Source organism: Trichechus manatus, unplaced genomic scaffold, assembly GCF_000243295.1.
Source record: "Trichechus manatus latirostris isolate Lorelei unplaced genomic scaffold, TriManLat1.0 scaffold00005, whole genome shotgun sequence".
Lineage (NCBI taxonomy): Eukaryota > Metazoa > Chordata > Mammalia > Sirenia > Trichechidae > Trichechus > Trichechus manatus.
The window spans coordinates 18,431,042-18,454,147 of record NW_004443941.1 but is presented as its reverse complement, the minus strand read 5'-3'; the positions used below and the strand labels follow the sequence as shown (position 1 = coordinate 18,454,147).

At 35.4% G+C, this 23,106-nt stretch overlaps 1 protein-coding gene across 2 annotated transcripts in view; it reads right to left on the bottom strand.

The window, feature by feature from the left end:
- Positions 1-23,106, bottom strand: part of LRPPRC (leucine rich pentatricopeptide repeat containing) — a 117,060-nt gene that overhangs the window by 23,280 nt on the left and 70,674 nt on the right. For both annotated transcript variants that reach the window (XM_023735506.1, XM_023735507.1), the window contains 7 exons: positions 22,370-22,494; positions 21,800-21,906; positions 12,811-12,879; positions 12,073-12,163; positions 5,049-5,191; positions 4,805-4,913; positions 314-440 (listed from right to left, as the gene is read on the bottom strand). In XM_023735506.1, the coding sequence (XP_023591274.1) occupies positions 314-440; positions 4,805-4,913; positions 5,049-5,191; positions 12,073-12,163; positions 12,811-12,879; positions 21,800-21,906; positions 22,370-22,494 (771 nt within the window). The remainder of the gene's footprint in view (positions 1-313; positions 441-4,804; positions 4,914-5,048; positions 5,192-12,072; positions 12,164-12,810; positions 12,880-21,799; positions 21,907-22,369; positions 22,495-23,106) is intronic.

Below are 23,106 nucleotides of genomic sequence, written 5' to 3'. Positions count from 1 at the left end.
CTTTTGGTTAGCGGCCAAGCTCTTAACCAGCGCTCCACACTTTCTGTGTATAGGCATATTAAATGAGATGCTAAGGCATACAAAATTAAAAAAATGTATAGTACTGTGTGGGATCAGGAAAGGTTATATTTTTTATAGGTAAAAAAAAAAAAAAAAAAATCCTGTAAAACTGGCTAACATTTCACATGATTTTTAGGGGTAGGTGAGAATAATCAAGCCACTATAGTAACACATCATTAGAAAAATCTTAACAGTTGCCAACATTTTTTTAAAGTGAGAGGTATAATAAATGGACTATAAATACAATACTTACACATTTTTCACTTGCATTGCTTGTGTAAAACTATCCATTGACAACAGTAATCGTGTAAGAGTGCTGTAAGTTTCACTGTTAAACTCGATATTTTGGTTTTGTGCTTTCAGGAAAATATTATATGCATCTACAAGAAAAAAGCAACAAAAAAATGAGATATTCTGAAATGGCAAACAGGGAAAGAAAAACAAAACAAAGCCCCAAACCCATATATTTCTGGGGGTTTTTAATACCCACCCACTCTTACCAATCTACAAAGTCACACACATGGGCTGAGCAAGTAGACGTTGTCATTCTCCTAATTTTTAACAGACTTTCTAAGAAACAACTACTTAATTCAAATGGATGGATAGTACCTGAAAAGTTTTCCTTTTAAAATTATTTTTCACACTAGCTTTCTTAGGTTGATAAACTATTCTCGTGCCAATAAAAACAAGAAACAGCTCTTCTAAATTCGTTTGCCAAAAGATGATACCAGTTTCAACATAAATTGCAAAATGTGTGTTAAAGTCCAAGTAAGCCAGAGGCATAATTTAGACTGAGGGGAGCAAAAGATTCATTTTAAAGCAATCTTTAATCTATAAGTGGGTGGTTACAATGGTTAACATTTCAGCACAATAGCATGAAAGTGAATATAGCCTATAATTCTAAAATTAGGAGATCAAATTATTTGGCTACGACAGGACTTATACAAAAACATACAATTTTCAAATATACAGATATCTAACAAGTAAACTAAGCAACATTTGTTTGACTGATTAACAGTTTTATTTCACTCGTTCACAATAACTGTCAGTGAATGAAAAGATGTTACCAAAAGAGAAGTAACTACACTTTTCAGTCATTTACTTTTCTGAAATAAAATTGCCTGGCTATAAATATCCAGCTGAAACCACAATCCACTCTCTTGCGTGTATAAACAAATCACAATAAAGAGGGGGCATAACTGAACGATCACGTACGACCTTCTGCGAACACGCAACTCAACGTAAGGAGACAACACACGACTAGGAGTGAACATGACATGAATGTTTAGAAGAACATTCGAAGCTAATTAAGAGGCTTCTGAACAAGCAGTAATTGTTATTCTTGGACTGTTAAGTTACCGGGACAGGGGAGTCTCCATTAGCTCCTCAAACTGAAGTAGCAATCTCAAAAATTTATCCCGTCAAGTTAAATTTGAGGAAAAAGAGACATTTATATTTGCCTCTTAACTTAGGAGAACAGTCTGGGAACGTGAAAAGTGGCACAAGTTAATCAAATTTTAAATAAGTTCCTCCAGAGAATAATTTCTGTTGGTCATTAAATTACCAAGTACCTTGTATCAGATTTTTGTTTGCGAATAACTCTATGTTCCAGGACACTGGCAAACAATGGACTGATAGAAAAGGGAAACAAATATTTGAGAAGGAATTCAACTATTATTTATTGATTGCTCCATCAAACACCTAGTCTATTCAGTGTACTTTACTTTTCTGTAATGGGAGAAAATTTAAAGTCATATCTATACTTGAATACCAGTATCAATCCATTACAAATTCAAAAACAATGTTTTATTTACTTGTTAGACTGTAATAGAATGTGTCATTCAGTACACAATTCATACATTTGCTTTGTAAAGGGGCAAAAAAGGTCAGATGTAATGCAATTATTGTCTACTTCCTAACAAGAATGAATAACTAGTTCTCTAGTTTGGTGAATAAGGATATACAGTAAATGTGTTTTCAATATTTAAGATCAACAAACTAAATGCAGAAAAACTTACTGGCTGTTTTCTAAAACTGTGGTCTTCACATCAAATTGGAGGGGCAGTCTTTATTATTCCCCATTAGTTTAAAAAAAAAGTTACCACTGTAATGTACCAAATCCCTTCACCACTGGTTTATCTCTGGTGTGAAAATACCCCGTTAAGTAGACTAAGCTATCAGAGAATTGATAAAGTGTTAATGCAAGTATTTAATTTTCAAAGCAATCATATTTTGCTAAGCATTCAAATCCTGAAATATATACAAAAGTAACTAAAAACTGAAAAATTAACAGGAAGAAATCAATTAAATATAAATTGTTTATTAAAACCAGAACAGGGATCTATCTTTACATTTATAATAAACATATAAATATATGTTTAAATATATAAACATAATATTTAGTTAACCAGTTAAATGTTTCAATAAGAAACAACAGCAAAAAAGGGCAAAATATGAAGCATATGAAGGGTTTCAGAAGCTTTAAACAAAAACTGTGTACATTAACCTTATATTCATCTTTGTCATATAAAAATTTCACCAGAATATTTAAGTAAAATTGACAAAGATAATCAATTTTATATTTAGTTTTAAACAAGATGACAGTTACAATACTTGGGGAAAGAAAATGACTTCCAATCAAGCTATCAACTCTCAAAACTCATGAGATGAAGAACTGCATGCATCTGTGCTAAGGAAATTAGCAATCATGTTTTGAAATGCAGATACTATACACAACGGTTAGAACTACTATTTTAGCTACTAAGTTACACTCAATAATCCTTAAAATATTTCTAAATAAATTACTGGGGATTTAATTTCTCAGAGAAAGTTTAGGGAAATCTATAATCTAGAAGTTCTTTGTATAGGCTGTCCTTGTGGCTGTGCCCCAATTACTCAGCAGCATCTGAAGTCCTTAGTCCTATTCCCAAGAGCATTGAAATGCAAGTCAATTAATCTAATATAAAGGATTCTAAAGAAATTCCACATTAATACCCTAGTAAAATTTGACAATCATCACTAAAATTCACATGAAACAACTCAGGTGTCAGATATTTTCTCATTACCTGACACGAAAGTGGGCAGGAGTGTAGATTTGGTTTTGAAATTTGAAGCTAGACATTGGAATGTCCCTGACTGTCAGGCAAGAAAGCTTGGATTTGTCCTGTAAATGTTTTATAAGATTGATCCAGAGAGGAAAAAAAGGTTTTGTGATGATGACTTGTAAATGCAAAACGCTATGTCCTCTGTTGGAGATTCACGATGCAGATTTGCATATTAGAACTCTGAGAAATGAATTATACCCAGATCAACAGCATTTCACAAATAATTGACCCCAGGACACTTTTTTCAAATAAGATCTATTAACCTACCAAGGATCTTGGAGCCAAGGACCTCATTTTGGAAAATGGTGTGGTTGACAAGAGGGAAGCCATGATTTATCAAACACAGGCATACAGTTGTGGTACACTTTGAGGGAAATTCCTTTAGAAGCTTCCTGTGATCATGGCTACACAAGGCATTAGATAAGGTTAAACTGAAAGGGGACAGAAATGGAACTAAAACAGATATATGGTGAAGAGTCAAGGCTGGACTGAATGAATATGCAACAAAGGAAGATGATTCAGAATTTAAAAAAAAAAAGTGACCCTGAGTGATTGGCAAAGCTTAAGAACTTAGCTTCTTCTTACTTGATACACTTCGTATCAGTCTGACAAAATTTCTAGTTAAATCAGGAAATTAAGAGGTTCTTAAGTTTCTAAATGGATTCTTATCCCTTGATTTAGAGTTCAAAACTGTCAACACTAAAATAAAAAATATTTGCTACATTTATTGCCTTAATGGTTAAATCACCATAAAGTATGCTTGAAATCCACACAAAAGCTGAAGGAATTAAAGATCACAGTAGCACTCTATGGAGACAAATGAACAAAAATAAGGGAATAAGAGTAAGATGTGATTTGGGAAGGATACAAGAAAGTCTAAATAAAAATATCTAGAATTCAATAAGGAAGTTACACCAGAGGGTTAAAGATGGTCATAAAAATTTTAAAGTGGTCAAAAGAGAGGGAGGGATGTCTTTAAGAAGATCTACCACAAGAGAAAGGGAAGGAGAGCAAGAAGCATGGCTCATGTCCTGCCTCCAACCTTAAGATATTGGCATGATCACTTTAACACACATACTAGTACCGTGGTTAATGTCTTCATCATGTTTCACTTTTGAATAAGTTATAGTATGTGCCAAAATAATTTTTGGTTAATGCTATTTTCAAATTAGTTTTTGATAAAATGTATGCCTATTAGTTTTATTATGAAAAATTCTGAATGTGTAGAAAAGTATAAAAAATTGTATCATGACCGCTATATGCTCATTGCCTATACTTAACAATTACTGCAACGTTTTTCCAGACGTGCTTTATCTTTGTGGCTTAAGTATTTTCAAATAAATTACAGAAATCATGATTTTGTTTTCATCCTTCAATACTTCATTTTAAAATTTTAGGACATTTTCCTATAAATAATAACACTATTACCATATCTAATAAAAACCAGAGCAATTCCTTAATATCACCTACCACTTAGTCAACATCTAAATTTTACCAACCCAAAATGTCTTTGCTAATTTAAAGTATGCAAGAAACAATTAATATATAAAATTTAAGCTCCATCAATAGCCCAGAGCACTTCTAATTTGTTGGGCTTAGATCTACTTTGCTATTAGAAAGGCTCCAGTGTACATGTTTACCTTTACTTTTCTTCCTTTGGCAGGCTTTCAATAGATCTTTCTCGAAATGAGTTTCTACAGGTGAGGGTGATGAAGATTTCAGGGGATGTGCTGTATCCTCATACCACAACTTAAAAACAAAATTATTCAGTTAAACACCAAATGGTAAATACAGTGATCTTTTCATATAAAACCAGGCTAATCTATATTCTAAATTAGTATACTGAAAACAAAATCTGTTATACTTTGAGAAAAAAAAAATTACCTCAGGCACATCAAATGGAACCTCCTGATTGTTGTTTCTAAGGATTTCCGCTAATAACCTTAATGTCTTATCACGAGGAATAATATTTTCTTCCTGTATTTTATTCCAGACAACATCAGCTCTTTGCCAGTCACCATTAAGTTCTGTAAAATGTGATTAGGTAGGCATTAATGGATATACTAAACAGAAGTCATGAGGATATTTAGAGCTTTCTCCTATCTGATGATGAAGGAAGCATTATTCCAAATGCTGCCTCCAGGGAAAGGCACAGGTGACTGTGGACCACAGGTGAGAAGGTGGCTTTTTTTCTATATACTTTCCTGTATCTTTTAAATTTACCTATTAGAAAAAAACAATAACAATACCACATTTTATCTGTTAAACACTTTGAAAATCATGTTGATCATGTAGCAGAAACTATAATCAAGTAACTGAGACATTGCCCGTTGCTGAAATCAAAATTAGAAACAGGTGACAGTTAATCCAACGATGCTTTTTAGTCTTTGCAAAAACAATGGAAACATGTATATTGTAGACGACACAGTTGAGGGTCTAAACTGATTGAAAGTGTACAATGTATAATCTTCCTCAAAAGCGACAAATCTATAAACCCTCCTAGCCGAGTAGAGACGATTGTCTGCATCTCTTCTGTTGACTTGAATTTCTACAACAGTGTGTACCTCCTTAGATTTCCTGTCTCAACAGAATAATACTATCAGACTAAGTAAGTGTTAAAGGGGGACAGAAGGTTTGTTGAAAAGGAAATAGGCAGATTTGTTCACATTGAAAAGTTTAGCTCCTTCTAAATACTAAACCAATTTTCACAAATAGCAAGAAAGAAAGAATCAAGACTTTGCTTTTAAGCATTCAAACCAATGAGTAGGAGAAAAGATCAAGTTATTTAATTTAATAAATTAATCTTTGCTTAGATAAAAATTAAAAGATATGAAAAATGTAACATGACACTAAGTTCAACATAACTATTAAGAACTATTGCTTTAAATGTTTTCTATTTTTAAATGCACACATAAAGAATATCTTTACTGTGTAGGGTCCAGCTCTAAGAAGGAAGTCTACTTTACAGCATAAGCATTCCAGAAAACACGAATAAATCTGTTCCTAGGCATTTTAGAGGAAAATTACCAAAACACTAAAACAAATGTGATCTTCCTAGAATTTTTCCTCCTAAAACTGAAAACTAATGACTCCCAGAATTACAGAACTCAAAGGACAAAAAAGAAAACACACACACTCCATCAGAAATCTGTAATAAAGCAATAACAAAAAAGGTAAATAATGAGTAGAAAACTGTCCCCATGTCATACACAGACTGCACCGTAAACTTTCACACAGAATATACTGAAAGGAGGCACAAATAACAGAAATTAGCCTAAAGTTCAGAGTGCTTTTATACATACTTTGATAACAGAATCAGTCCAACTCACAAAAAACCCTTAGACATACAATCAATTTTCAAAACAAAAGTGTCATAAGCTAAATTTTTCATTCATTAAAATGTTTTCACATAAGAAGGGTAAAGTTCAGAAGTAACTTTTTCAAGTTGGTAAAGGTATAAAACCAATTTGATTACATTTAAAAAAAAAAATCTACGCCTAAGAATCTCGATTCTGTAGAAAGAGAAAAATGGAGCTATTCTATACTGCCAAAGAATACTTGTGGACTGTAGGAAATACAGTTACGGGAGGTTCCCAAGAGATGATAACAGTACTGCTGAGCTACTTTTCGAGAGATTAATTTTTAAGCTCACTGAACTTTTCCAAACACTGAAGAAAAGGTGAGTGGATGATCTGCAACTCTATGCTTTCAGACAGCAAAATATCTAGGAAGATAATTTTCTTCTTTTAGAAAAGATGCAAACTGCATAACAAGCTTCTGCTTTGGGAGGACAAAGACATTACAAAGGTGCACCTGTTAAAATGGACTAGCAACTTATTTCAAAATGCAGATGAGAATTAATGTAATATAGCAAGAAACAACTCATCATACACCTACGTGAAATTTTTAAGGGGAAAAAAATTTTCGGAAATGTACCTGGATCATAAGACATTTAACAAAAATTTGAAGCAATCAAACCAGTCAGGATGTCAAAATCTGCAGCTATGTATAAAATCTCACGAAGGTGCAGAAAGGCCATGCTTTCCCTAAGAAGCCTTCGGGGCTTAAAATTCTTTCTAGTCAGAGAACAATCATCATACCTGTTACTGGAAGACTCAAACAGCCACCGACCTAGACAGTGACTAGGAAACGGAAGTTCTGCCTCTATCACCACATCGCCATCCTAGAACTCACGGTCCCCATTTAACGAATGAGAGGACTGTACTAAATGATCTCTAAGAACTCTTAAATGCTATTAAGAGTAAAGATTTTGACATTGTTAGTGAATTTTACAAGGATAGAGCACAGCTGTGAAGCCACATTTTAAGGCTCTATGACCAGGTGTAACAGCTGGCACTTGATGCTCACACGGGATTCCATGGTACTAAGGTAAGAGATGAAGAGTTCTAGCTCAGAACTTTAATTATAAAGTCGATAGTTTTAACATATTACTGACATGAGGAGGTGATCTCCAAACCCCCCATTTGTTAATCAGCTGATCGTGGTCTCTAAATATCTTTCCTTTCTAAAATGAGGATCCTGGGTCTAGGGTAGGAATTATGCAATGTGAGCCTGCGTTGTCTTCTTATGCCTGAAAACAAGGAACTAACAAGGACTAATGGAGTGGTGTCAAATGACATAGGAGCCAACATGAAGAGGATCCCGCAGGAAAAAGATGGGACAATTTAAGCACCAAAAAGAATAACGACTGTAACAAACTGAAACACAAACATATAAAATTCCATTAATTCATACATTTAAAAAAAAAAAAAATCACTGATCAGCTTCAGAGATTACAAGGACACCAGCTCGTTATTTTAAAACTTGGTAATGAAAGGGAGAAAAACCATGCATTTATCTTTTCTTTTCCTTTGATTTCATATTATTAAGTAAAAAAGGGAAGCGTTAGAACATCATGTAGAATATAATCCCATCCCTGGGTAAAGCAATCAAAATAATAGCAAATATGTAAAAATATATGGATCTAAATGTAGAGACAGAGGATTGGAAGGATGGCCAGCTGATAACTATGGACCAAGTTACCTCTCAGGTGGGGAGGTTGGGGTAAGAGTGAAGAGAATAACATTTTCACATTTAGCTCTGTATACTATTGTATTAGAGTCGCTGGGTGGTACAGTTAATACATTTAGCTGCTAGCTGAAAGGCTGGAGGTTTGAGTCCAGCCAGAGGCACCTCGAAAAAAAGGCCTGGCAATCTCCTTCTGAAAAATCAGCTATTAAGAACCCTATGGAGTCCGATTCTACTCTGACACATATGGGGTTGCCATGAGTCGGAGTTGATTTTGACGGCAACATTTTTAAAAAATTGTTATCAACTGAATCTTTCGTAATTAGAATATATTCCTGTTTTCCTTGTGTAATAATAGAGGGAAAAAGCCCACACAGTATAAAAAGAAATGTTAACAGCAATAATACTGTAAGAAAATGACACATGAATAACTTTTGAGGTAGAAGAAATGATGAGGTTTTAAATGTTTTTTTAAAAATTGATTTGAAGAATTTTTATTGCAAAATTGTAAATGTGAGGCAACTTTATTTTTAGGTATAGTACTTTATGTGTAAAAAAGAGTAAACTGTCTATACTTTGTTTATGTAAAGAAGAAATTCAAGTCTTTAAAAAAATAAGAAAATGTTTGGTAAGAAGGCCATTTTGTCACTTAGAAATAATAGGATATTCCTTATGCAGGTGAAGGAGTTATTTCATCATGTAAAATGTGTGTTGTAGGTCCTAAGAGTTAATTTTGCAAGTCTGGCACAGTGAAAAGTCAAAATGTATTGGAAAGGATAGAACTGAAGCTTGAATTCTGCAAATTCTTTTAACAGATCACGGATGGACATTAAACTATATGGAATCTGTGGAAAATGAAAGCACTTTTAGTACAGTTACTATTTAAAGCTACAAAAAGACTTGTTCTATTTCTTATTCTGTGTCGTAGTTATACGGGTGTTGGGTTTGATAGATCACTGATCTACGAATCTTTGTTTTGTGTACATTTCTGTAGTATGCTGTAATTCACAATAAAAGTAAGTGTATTTTAAAATAGAAATAACAAAGAGAAGCTGCTCTTCAACAAATACCTAAAAATAATTAAGTCAACCCTTCCAAGAGCTAAAATTACATTATGAAAAAGAACACGTCATAAAAAATTCAGGTAGGCCAAATATTTTTTTCAAAAATCCACAATCCAAAATATGGATTTTCCAGTGTAACAGGACCACATTTCACACATCATTATATACCACGTTTCTTTTAAAATAAATGGAATCTGCAGTGTTTTATTGGAGTCCTGGTGGCAAGGTGGTTAAGAGCTTGGCTGCTAACCAAAATGTCAGTGGTTAGAATCCACCAACCCGCTCCTTGGAAACCCTACGGGGCAGTTCTACTCTGTCCTATAGGGTTGCTGTGAGTTGGAATCAACTTGACAGCAGTGAGTTTTTTTTTTTTTAGCATTTTATAAATTATGTAACAATATTTAATAGTGGTCAAAATCGGAGGGTAAAATGTAGACAGGAGGCAGAAGAAGGGGATAGCTTTCTTTTTCTTCAGAAGGGAAAAGACTGGGGCTATTAGAACCAGGTTATCTATTTATAGAGCTACAGAAGATGGGAAGTATACAAATGGTGTTAGAAAGTATACTTCCCCAAAAGAATTCCACTGGCTTCCAGCCTCACAAGAGGCCATGCACACAGCCTGCAGAGCTCCTCAGACTTCTGGCCCAAATACAGAGCAAGAAGAAATTGGAGGGAGGTGCCCAACAGAGTCCCTAAGTGGTACAAACAGTAACGTGGTCGGCTGCTAACGGAAAGATTAAAGGTTCATTTCCACCCAGACGTGTCTTGGGCATTTGTTAATCAGCTGATTGGCAATCTGCTTCCAAAAAATCAGCCAATGAAAATCCTATGGAGGACACTTTTACTCTGACACATATGGGGTTGCTACCAGTTGGGACTGACTCGACGGCAAGTGTCTTTTTTTTTTTTTGGGGGCCAACAGAGCAGACAGACGGGATTAAGGAGGGAAAAATGGTATTAAACCTCAGAGACTACTTACCCTAAGGGAAATTTTAAGATGAGCCTAAAACTTGTTCTTCTCTGTCTTTTTTTTAAAACAATAATAAAACTTCATTTGCATAGGAAAAAGAAGTTTGTGAGGTTGGTCACCTCTCACCCTTCCTGGACTATCACCTTCATCTTGCAGATTCTTATTCTTACACACTGTTATTGTAATTCTCAGTTATGTGTCCTATCACTAGAGTACTACCTTTATATCCGTGGCACCTACCATAATGGCTCGCAGAGTAAGGGCTTCACAGATTTTTTTTTTTTTTGAATGAAAGTTTATATAATCTTCTATGGGGACTACTTTAAATGCTAAGACTCATTTAGAATCATAAATATAGATAACTTCTTTTGGTGTTTGCATAAAATTAATGTTTAAGAGGGGAAAGAAGGAGTTTTTGCGCAGGGTGCGCTGCATACGTGTTAATGGTGGTGGGATAATTTGGAAAAAGATAGCGAGAATGGCTGCACAACTTGGAGAATGTAATCAATGTCACTGAATTGCTGTTATGTTTTGTTGTGTATATTTCTATCACCAATTAAAAAATATAATACTTAAGCATGAAACAGTTCTTTAAAATGAAGAAAAAAGGGGAAGAGGGTTAGCACTCACATACAGTGCTGCTTGTAAGGAACCACTTAAGAACCACATGCCTAAAGTAAAAGGCTTTTAATTCTACACATTCAGTACCAACCTCGGCAACGTGTGCTAGACTTTAATCATCATTCGAAGTTTTTAAGAAAGCCAAAGTTTTAAGAATAACATTATCAAGTGTGCGCTTTAATGCAACTAACAAGTGGCATGTATATTTTAAAGCAGGTATGTCTTATACCTACACCACCAAGACACAAAATAAAGCTTATAAGAAATACAAGTTCAAAAGGACAAATGAGTGAACTTGTTCACTGCTGTCTATGTTGAAGGAAGATGTGCCATGAGAAAAAGAGAGCAATAAATCTAGATCAAATATCTACAGAGGAAAAAGGTAATGGTCACTGCCTGTTTTAACAGTCCTTCCCCTCTCCTGAACTCCCCAACAGAGACTGTAGTTATAAAGGCCCCAAGTGTATAAACTGGTATAAAGTTATATCAAAACATTGTTTGATAATAGAGAGCAAAAGTTTTAGAAATGTGAACCACTTTTAGCCCTTAATACAAACACTAGGAATTCAGCCTAAGGAAACAAGTGTTTGAACAAAGATTAATGATTTAATGTTGCTTTATAAATGAAAAACTGAAAGCTATTCAATGCCCAGCAAAAAAGACATTGATTGATTGAATTCTAGTACATACATTCAATGTATTAATTAGTCATTTATAGGAGATAAAATGCAGAAAAAAGATTGTAATATATCACTGAGTTAAAACTATTATAATATGATCACATTTTTTAAAAAAAAGGAAGTGTTTAGCAATGCATTTGTATACAGATGTGCACTTTTCTGGAAAAAGATCTAAACACATGAAAGTAGTGATAGTTGCTTACAGAAGTGATTAATAAATCTATGTGCAGACTTAACTAAAAAGAAGAAAAAGAATAGTGTCTCCAAAAAGTTGTTTTAAATTCTTTGGCTCTGATAAAGATTTTCTTAGCTTCTCATCACTGCAGAAAAATGTCAGAAATTATAAAGATTGTACAATGTCTAGTCATACAATATAACATTTTGTGACAAAGTTCAATCTGGCCTCCCTAAGCTTCTGTTGAAGACTTAGCATTTGATAATTCCAGAAGCTTCTTGAAAGCCTGACACTTCTTTCTTGCTACTGCCTTCAACAGAATAAATAAATGCCTCAAAATAAAAACATGAGGAATACTCAGATCACTTACTATATAGTTTTAACAGACTGTAGTACAGCTGGTCTCTATCACATTCAAACAGCTTCTGTGTCAGCTCCACTAATTTTTCCAGGGTTTCAACCTTAAAAATAAGATTAACAGATGGATTTAGATTATGTAAAGAACATATTTTATAGCTGACAAATCTCAGTTGAATAATCTTTACCCAAAGGGCAGACCAGCTTCACTTCCAAAAGTCAGAGGGCTAAAGGGCCCTTTGGAGTCAAGAACACCATATGACCAACTAACTATCCAGTTGAGGGACCCTCCACAAAGGTGGGCTGTGGAGAATGCAAAGATATTTGGGAAGGAGGACAGAGTGGCGAGAACTCAATGAGCACATCCTCCATTAAGGAAAATACTCCTCCATCCAAACGTGATACTCCCTTCCCTGTGGCTTTCTCTTGGCACGACGTGGATGGAGACCCGCACTGGAGACAGGAAAGTCCACTGGGCTTCACCAAGCCAACTCCTCCAGTCACTAAGGACTGAGGTTGGTTTACACTGCTAAGGAAACAAGGTCAGCCTGCCCAAACTAGGATAAAGCAAGTTAAAATCTTCAGGGTTCAAGTTAAAATTTTCAGGGATTCTACTGCACCTCAGGAACAAGAACTAAACTATTGTCTGTTTGGAAAACCACCAAGACAACACTGTTTCCATACTGCTATATCCCTCCAAATCCCCCCAACACTCAAATAAGATGTAAGACGTCAGAAATTAAACACAAACCTGATTACTTGCAATACATCTATCACAAAACCACTGAAGTCTTGCAGGGCGAGCTCTAATGCCTGGAGTCTGTAAAATACAATAATCATATAGCACACACAATGAGGCTTTTAGTGAAATGTTAACTTTCCTCAAAGACAGTTCTCCTTCTAATGAACTCTCTGCTTCCTTCCCAAACGTATACACTAAAAGAAACCTATAACTTAGCCCCACAGTTATCAAAGACCTTTAATTAGGATTAGAACAGAGCGTAGACACAACCTGTATTTAACCTGCATCCAGGAGAAGATTCAGGTTATTTCAAACTACTGCTTTGCAGGTCAGTGTTCATTCTATAAATCATTAATAAAAACAGTTAAGCTTTCTTCAGCTGAAAAATAAATCTCTAAATAACTCCACAATATGTAAAAGTAAACACACACACATATACTTACTTCACAGATTTCAATAGATTCAGGAAATGAAAGTTATTAGTTCATTATAAAAAATCATTAATAATTCAATTGTCACAACAATAAACCATTGGCTTCTATTTTTAAAGGAAACATGCTTTGTAAAATTTAGTGATGAAAGTACTCTAAGGACTATCACAAATACTTGCCTAGTACCTAAAACTAAATGTCTAACGAGTAAAACAAGCCAAGTACTTAAAATTAGTTCATAGTCTTAGTTTATTTCAATAATTAAGATGTATGTTGTATCCCCAATTAGGAATTGCTAAGGTTCAGGCAATAACACTGGCTTCAAAGTAATTCTTTTATAATTTTGGATACTGGAATAAAAGAGAAACCATTTCAACATAATTCCAAGGATCTGCCACTCTAACCACAGTATTTTCATCATCTGTAAGAGGGCTTCACTTCAATCACATTATGAGAAGGAAACTACATGCTCACTAGCCCGGGTGGCTACATCTTGAGGAGGTGTCTATACTGCTTTCTCCACTCAGCCCCGTAGACGAAACCAGGTATCCCTTGAATATGATCTCTTATTTATAAGTTCCCATTATTATTATGTAAGTTAACATTTGTACAGTCAGCTCTCCATATCCTTGCATTCTGCATCTGCTGATTCAACCAACCGTGGATCAAAAATATTTGGGAAAAAAAGAAGAAAGTTCCAAAAAGCAAAACCTGAAATTCCATCACGCTGAGCACTATGCTGAATCTACTTCGCCTCTATGAACACTATTGTGAGGAGGCTGAGGAGAGCGAGAGGAAGGAATTTAGCATGGAGTAAGAGATGGCAGGCTAGCTCTGTAAAGGACTATAGCCTCAAGAACTTCGAGATCACGGGCGAATTGCACCGGCTGATGCCAAGGCAGCATCAGCGTTCCCAGAAGAGCTCAAGAGCTTCCAGAGCAAGTCTTCAATTGTGATGAAACAACTATTTACATAGCATTTATACTGTACTAGATATTATAAGTAATCTACAGATGATTTAAAGCATATGGGAGGATGTGCGGAGGTTATATGCAAATACTGTGCCATTTTATATAAGGGACTTCAACATCCTCGGATTTTGGTATCTCTGGTGGGGGTGGTGTGTGCTGGAACCAATCCCCTGCAGATACCAAGGGACAAATGTACAATCTTAAATTAAGAACCGAAGAAGAAGCTAGTATCTTGCCTCTCTGGTAGAACAACAGCAAAAGTGGTACAGTAGCAGAAATTTTATGAGAGTCCTCATTTTGACTGTCTAAAGTTTCCACATTTTGGGATACATGAAATAAAAGTTGAATAAATTAATCATTGGAATATGTTCTCAAATTATCATTAAAATTAACATTTGAACACAAATTTCTACTAAGGAACTTTCTCACATTATCTGCTTTGTTTCACATGCATTAGATTGAAAATGAAATCAACATCAATGTATACAAAAAGCTGTTGGAAAAACCGTGGATAATCCTCTTTAGAACATGGCAAAATGCAAGGGCGACATTCACTTGCACCTTTCAATATTGCTGATCCAAATGCCAATAATAATAAATAGCACAACTTTGAAGACAAACTCCTCCTGTTGGGGGCTGATTAATCTGCCCATCACTGGCAGGAGAGCTGACTTATACAGCAGATATTCCTATGTTTCATTTTGAAATTGAGAATGATTTTCACATACGAATCTCAATCATCAAAAGAACATCTAGGTCAGATTAACTAAATCTCCTAGGCTTCTGTAATAGTCTACATTTCTGGCTTATCTCTTAACATCTTATTGAATTTTAAACACTGCAAGTTGAAAGCAGAAATATAAAGAAAATGTAATAAAGACATGGAGAATAACATTCTAATTGAAATTGCTGAATTGGTGTATGTTTTGCTGTGTCTATTCTCAACAACGACGACAACAAAATAAATAAAATTTAGAAGGAAAAAAAGATTATAGCAAAAAAAAAAAAAAAAAAAAAAACCTCAATGGGATATAACTTATCAAAAATGAGCTAACGCTTAATTAAAACAATGAACTCACTCCTAGTTTCTTTCTGCTTTTGCTACATGCAATCTATTTAATGGACAGTGAGTATAGTCATTATTACAATAAAAACCGTCAGGTTTGTTTTCTCCTGGGTTACTGTGCTTCAAAACACTTTCTGCCACTGCAGTTTAGTACTAGACTCACTTGTGCAGGAAAATAAAAAGTAATTCAAAATAAAAAATAATTTTCATTACTGTGATGTAATAAACTTGGTGGCATTTACTGGTATACTAGTAAACATATATATATATATATTTTACTAGTGTTCTAGTAAAAAATATATATATCTCAAATAATTATTACATTATAAAGTAAAAAGAAATCAAGATTCTTCTACTGCATTTCAAACTCTATGTCAAGTAAGATCATCTTAAATTTGACCCAAAGAGATACAGAAACTTTTTTACCTGTTTTGATTTTTCTTGCCACCACAGCTTGAAATGAAGAATAGGAAAACAAAACAAACCACCCCTGGCCTCCTGTCCTTTAGGAGGAAAAATAAGAGAGGGTACAAACAATAACAATAACAAAAACCCAACCTAACTATTTCTCCCCATAGCTAGGACAACAAGGGAAGGAAGAAAAAGGGTTTCATGGTACTCTGGCCTCTTCTCTATAGTCCTAAGAGGTAGACTTAAAGACTATGTCTAATAAGAAGAAAAACACGGCTAAGCAAGTCTAACAGTCTGTCATAAACTAAACATGATCTACTTAACTGTTACAGGAGCTGAGTAAAATAATTCATGAGAAAAGGGGGTATGAACCTGCATGAGAAGTGACATCTCTTGAAATCTGGAGGGGGTCAAAAAACAAACAAAAACGCCCACCTCTAAAATCCATTCTGTATATATAAGACCCATCCTGGCTTACTAAGGAAGGCAAATCGCGATAAAACCCTGAATTCGATCTAGTAAAGAATAAAAGGAAGAGGAGCAAAGATTGGGAGATCACTGTAATCCAAACTTTTGGTCTTAAAACAAAAGCCATACAATGAAGGGTTTGTTTGTTTCTTCCCCCAGGTGAGGAGACAGCAAGTTTACTCTGGATGCAGTGTGGTGACTGGATGAGATGGAAGGGCAACAGCAGATATGAAGAGATGATATAAACCTGATTTGGAGATTTAAGCTCTGATGACTGGTTAGACAGTAGCCTCAGGGAAAGTCAAGAAAGAATTGTTTTGAAGCAAGGGTGAGTGGTTTTGATAGTTCGGATATTGAGGGGTCAGGAGATCATGGAGGCAGGAGGGGTGCAGGGGAACCAACAGAAAATGTGAAATCAGGACCTGACTTCAAATCCTATGATTACTATTAACTGACAAGCTCCACAACCAACCTCTGAACTTCAGTTTATTTGCCCTAGTTACTTCTCAGAGTTGTTTTGTGAGCCTCACATGAAGATGTACACGAAATCCATCTGAGAAGTATAAAAGTGTTACTGTGAAGCTGCTAATCTAGGTCTGAACTTCAGGGAACAAGGTTTTACTTATCTTTGTGTTTGTGCCAGAGAGCATAAGGCTACAGATAAAATTAAATCAGGTATTTCTTTATAGAAACATTTAATATGGTTACTGAACGTTTCACACTATTATTTAACTTCTGACACTTGCATGTTATCATCTCTCTCTGGATATAATAACTGGTCTCGAAACATGGAATGAATTATCCAAAAGGTGTTTTGTTACTTTATTTAAATAATCTGCGACACTCTTCCTGAGAGATGACTGAAGTATGTTAAAGTGTACTTGACTAAAAGAATACAGTCAACTTTTTGCTTACAGAGAAATAGCATCTCATTTTATCATAACTTGTAGCAAAAGGAGTGCTGGACTAGAACTCAGGAGGTCTGGGTTTTAGTCCAAACTCTCTACTCTGAACCATAAATGAGGTTTCCTCATCTATAAAGACTAAGTTTTTGTCTATGTATCAGGGGCCTTAAAAACAGGCATAACATTTAACCCATTTCTGAGAAATGACCCTAAGTAAAACAATCTAAAGACCAAATACATCTGTAGGTAAAGCTATGAATTACGATTATTACTTATAGTAAATTTTTTTCTCATAAGAGAAATGAGCAAGTAAATTTTAGCCATTTATACAATGGAATGATGCGGCCTCGATTACACGTGGAGAAGTGGAGAGGCAGTGATGCAGGATGAAGAAGGTATTAAGTTATGATTCATTTCAATTACATACAAAGATTTTAATAACTAATAATGAGTCTTTATACTTGGCATACATTAAAAAACACTCAAGTTTTACTTGAGACTATACACAGGGAAAAAAATCAGATTGACCATCATTACTGGTAAGTCAATATATTTCACAAACTGTATTTACTTGATATTCTTACATTAAGTTTGTAAAAGTAAGAATTTGTGAACACTTCTCCAATGGCACATCTCATGTGACACTGTGTCATAAGAAGAACACTGGAAGGAACTAGGAAGGGTTAGCCCACAGAGGTTAAGACTGCAGAAGAGACAAAACGGGTGTTTTCAAACACTGGAGAGAATGTCTTCCACCAGGAGTTTGAAAACGTGGTCTTATTAGCGTTATCTGACAGAGTCTTCAGAAACAGGACTTTCCTGCTCTTGCACAGGAACTTCACTCTGCCCAGACTGCTCTTGTCTCCACTCATGTGACTGGCTCCTGATTCACCCTTTAGTTCTCACCTCACACGTTACTTCCTGAGAAAGACCTAGACTGAAATAGGCCCTTTTTAAAAGCAATTATGACATTTTATAGATTCATATTTTAAGGTCTGTATCTCTGACTAGACTGTAAGAGTTATGATCAGTAATTAAAGGGAGGACGGAAGGGAGGGAGAAAGGAAGGGAGGAAGGAGGGATGGTAAGTGGGAAGTTACTCAAATGCTATCAATCACCTTAGTTAAGAGGTTTCATTAAGGAAGTTTCAGATGAAGAAATATGCCAATGTCAACTTTAAGGACTCACGGTGGGAGATGCTACATCAGACCTAAGTCTGAGCTTAGTTCATCTCTGTTAATTCACCCTAGTACCAGTACCAGCTGCTAACCCTAACCCTAACCCTAACCCTAACCCTAACTCATGAAGACCTCATGCGTGTCAGAGTACAACTGTGTTCCATAGGGTTTTCAATGGCTGATTTTTGGGAAGCAGATTGCCAGGCCTTTCTTCCGAGACATCTCTGGGTAGACTTAGGCCTCTAACCTTTCAGTTAGCACTCAAGCGTGAAGTGTGTTAGCTGTCTGAACCCCTCCCCACCCCCCCAAAAAAAACCACCAAAAACCAAAAGACAAAACAAATCCATTGCTGTCGAGTTCGTCGAGTTAATTTCAGACTCATGGAGACCCCATGTGTTACAGAGCAGAACTGCTCCATAGGGTTTTCTTGGCTGTAACTTGTATGGAAGCTGATCTCCAGTCCTTTCTTCCGTGGTACTGCTGAGTGGGTAAGAACCACCAACCTTTAGGTTAGTAGTTCAGTGAGCCGCCCAGAGACTCCTAACCCACCTTGCCTTCTGCTAACTAAGGTCACTATAATTATTAACTATCATTTGAGATGACCAAGAAAAGTATCTTGAAAAATCCCTACAACCATGATTGTCATTCAGATCCTTATTAAATCTCACTGCCTCAAACCCCCTTTAATCTATACCACATCCTTCTGCTAATATAAATTCATTTTAACACTGCTCAGAGTCCACTGTCTTCTGAATGAACCCCAACGTCCTTATTCTGATACTGAAGGGTCTCTAAGATCTGGAAACAATCTACCCTTTCAAAATACTTCCCACAAATCCTACATGCCAGGACAAATGAGCTGCTTACAGATTTTCCTTCTCTTGTTACAGTATTCCCTCTACCTCTAATGTACTTCCCAACCCCATCAAATTCCTGAATGTTAAAATGCTACTATATCCATCAAACCCCACCTCATATCTCATTTCCTCCAGAAAGTCACCTAATTTCCTACCCTGGGAATAAGTTTCACTCTTGAATGCTCAGTACTCTTTATACCTTTTTAAACAGCAGTTAACACCTCTAGTCTTAGATAGCAGTTATCTCCACATATTAGTCTCATGTTCAAGGAGCTTCACAGTAGCTCCTTAAGCATTTGATCTTAGTATGATTCATTTTTTCTCTTTCTTTTGGAAGAAAATAACACTTTTTCTGATTATAAGAATATACGCTCATTACAGAAAACTCACAAAATACAGAAAAGCATAAAGAAAAATACCAGCTATAATTCTACCTCCCAGGAATAATTCGTATGTAGAAATAAAATATAAAATATGTTAAATGTATTACAGATGACACAAAATATATGTACAGCTTCTCATCTGTAAAACAAACTGGAGCATACATTGAATCTTGCCTCAATCTTTAGTCATTTAACGTATCTTTATGACTGGTTTGTCTGGTTATCTCCCACAGTACATCAAATAGAAAGCTCTACTGTACATTTAGTTTTGGAAATTCAACTGTAGTGAGTCTATCCATTGATAAGCAACTATTGCTTTTTGGGGAATGATTAAATGTTGCTCAGTACTCTTTCCTGGTTTATTGATTCTCCTTACTTTTTATATTTTCAATAATCCTTAGAAAACTGTGAGAGAGAACTCCCAGGTCTTAATTTTAATGGTTCCCACCTAAAGAACCCATCGTTAATTCACTTCCCATTAACCTAAAAAACCACAACTGAAAATGTGAGTCAGTATATTCTCATAGCACTTCACACCTTGCTATTCTATCCCAGGCTACTATAGGGGTTCTGTAAAAGCTATTTTTGACCTTTTCCACAATATTGCACACATCTGCTACGAAAACCCTACGGCATCAGCAGACAGCCAATCCTAAAAGCCTACGCTCAACGTACACTGGCAAAGCTCTCAAGTAATTTAAGAGGCAGCCTTCTCTCTTGCTAAGCATCATACTGTGAATTATGTGGGGAAGTTAAAGACAACAGTACAATCCCCACCTTTAAGGGGCAAAGAGAATTTTATCTATCGATCACCTATTGTAATCCAGGAAACATGCAAGATGCTTTAGACATATTATATGACTGAACCTTAAAGAAAGATATTACATTCCTCTTTATAGAGAAATGGAAGCTAAGAAAGGTTTAATGACTCATCCATTATCACACAAGCAAGCAGACGGTAAAAGGAGAAGTGACTCTGATGCCTTTGGCCCTTCCTACTACGCCCGCCCTGCTTATTACTGCCCTGCTTATTATCACCCTGCTTATTACGTAAAGAGAGAGGGAGGCACATGAATTCCTCCTGTAGACTCCCTCGCCACTATTATCTGAAAACCTGAGCTTCATTTTACTCTGATGAGTGCCTCCTAATACTGACAGATAACATGCATACAGAACAAAACTCAACAAGGAGATGGCTCCCCTCATTGTCAACAGCAATGTGCATGCTCAGCACAAGAGTTTATACCATTTTCCAGAAAACACAAACAAACTGCCTGAGCTACAGAAGCATCAATCTGAGATAGCATATTCCACCACCCTCTGACAAGTGGGTAGATTGAGTCATAAGACAGAAAGAGAAGGAAGTTCTGAATTAATTTCACAGTCCTCCTTTCCCATACTAGACTTTTCTTTGAAAAATATCAGAAGAAACAACAATAACTCTCTGGGTTTTATGCCTATGTTTTAAATTTCCCAATAAGCAGTCATCAGTATGCAAATATGGAGGCCAAATACACCTTTGCCTCCCATCCCCTCACAGGGGCTTTTGGGAAAAGGAATGGAGTAAGGACAAAGTACGATCTGAGAGAAACATGATTATTGATGTATTTGTAAGTTAACAATTTTAATCACACGAAATCATTTTTCCTAAGGCAACAGGTACATATTCTGTTGAATATTTTGTTTTCTTAGTGGACACAGAATTGTAGTTGCCCTTTGACTCATCAATTTCAGTAAGCAAATTTCAATCAAGCTTAGATAAAATACACTAATCCTAAACAGGCCAGGTTTGTCACCTACCACTTCCCATAAGCTGCTTACCATAGTTTAAAAAAAAAAGAAGAAGAAGAAGAAGAAGAAATTTTAAATTAAATGCCAAACAGTTGCAGACAGCACCTGTTTGGCTGATTAACTTGTAGACAAGCATTACAAATAAATCTGAGCCTGGTCTGCAGCAAATTAAATTCCACTGCTTTTAAGAACAAAGAATTCCTTGGCAAAGAGGATTAGCAACTTTACACCCAGGAATGCCAGTTTAATTTAATTGTTCCACAATCCAAGATTTAATATGCAAATATCATTTTGATATATAACAGTGAATTTAACAAAGTGAGGAAACAAATTCAATATACAACCAGACTGCCTTTTCTGAACTGTAATTATATACAATAAAGAAGCTGGCCGAGTTCTTTTTTTCCCCCTATCACTGGGATTGAATTCTATTAACATGAATCAGAACAAGTGTAATTAAAGGTTAAAAATTTTAAATGTATTCCAATTAAGAGTCTAAATAGCTGTACTATCAGAATACGCTACTTAAAACCGCACCTCAATGATCTTCTTGGCCTCTTTGTAATTTCCTGTTTGCAGGAAGGCAAAGAACAGATCATACAGCATCGTCATTTCACCTTGTTCTTGGCTCACAAAGTCCATCGCTAGAGAAGAAAGAAGAAAACATATCAGAAGAAAAAAATACATAGAAACACAATAGAACATGAAGTTCTGGACCAACATACAACTTAAAATCAAATATTTAGAGTAACTTAAAAATTACAGCTGTATCAACCAATTTTCTGTTATCTTCCTTGGCTAACAGGATACATGTATGGCATTAAGGGCCTTCAGAGAGAACTGGTGGGGCTAAGGGTAAAACAACCCTCATAAAGGGCGATCACCAAGAAGTACAGCACAAAAATAACAGAGAGGCAACTTTTCAAAATGAAGTTATTTCAAAATGAACAATTATAATATTGAAAATCCATCTGATTTTTTTTCCTTTTCAATTCAGAGTTATGACCAAGTTTCTCTGGATGTGTTTGTCTTCACAGCAATGCACTAAGATTAAATAAGCAAGAGGGGAAAAACCCAACTACAATAAGATATTAGGAGGTGACTAACCTTTCTGAATTAGATCAGTCTCGCCTTTCTCTATCAGCTTGCATAAGACATCATGAATCCTTGGTAGTATTTTATACTTTTCATAGCAGTCAATGGAGGCTCCAAGAGCAGTAGGTAAGTCATCCCTTAGAAACATCAACAGTGAATAATGAATAAAACAAATCTAATTCCGTTTAGACTCTCAGTAGTGGTTTGGAGAGATTAAAATGGACATGACTGAGCATTATTTAAGGCAGAAAACCACAAAGCCAAAATAGAAAAAAGTAAGAGAAACAATCCTCATACATAAACAATGTTCAGAATACAGACATTATTAGCAGTTCCCTGTTTTCCCTGCTTCCTATTTTATTACTTAGCTTGCTTCATGGTGCTTTTTAAAAGTCTAAATAGATGAAGGCATACTCTGAATTTATTTTAAGTGAAATCTGATTTTATGTAATAAGCTGCAATAAGACCGCACTATTTCTAAAAGCAAGAACTATTGTCAAATATCTTTTCCAGCTACTTATGCACCTTCATAGCCCTCAACAATTTCAGATTTCAGAAACTTTATTAAACTTATATTAATAGCTATCAAGGAATTTTCGAGCACTTTTCACCTTTGTCATCATATTTTTGGATACTGTCAGCTTTCTGAGATAAGAAGATAGTAACCTCAGGATTTATATATATCAGGAACTTACTGTTGCTAAAACTAGGATATTTTTGTGGGCCAGTGAATTCTAAGAGACCTTAAA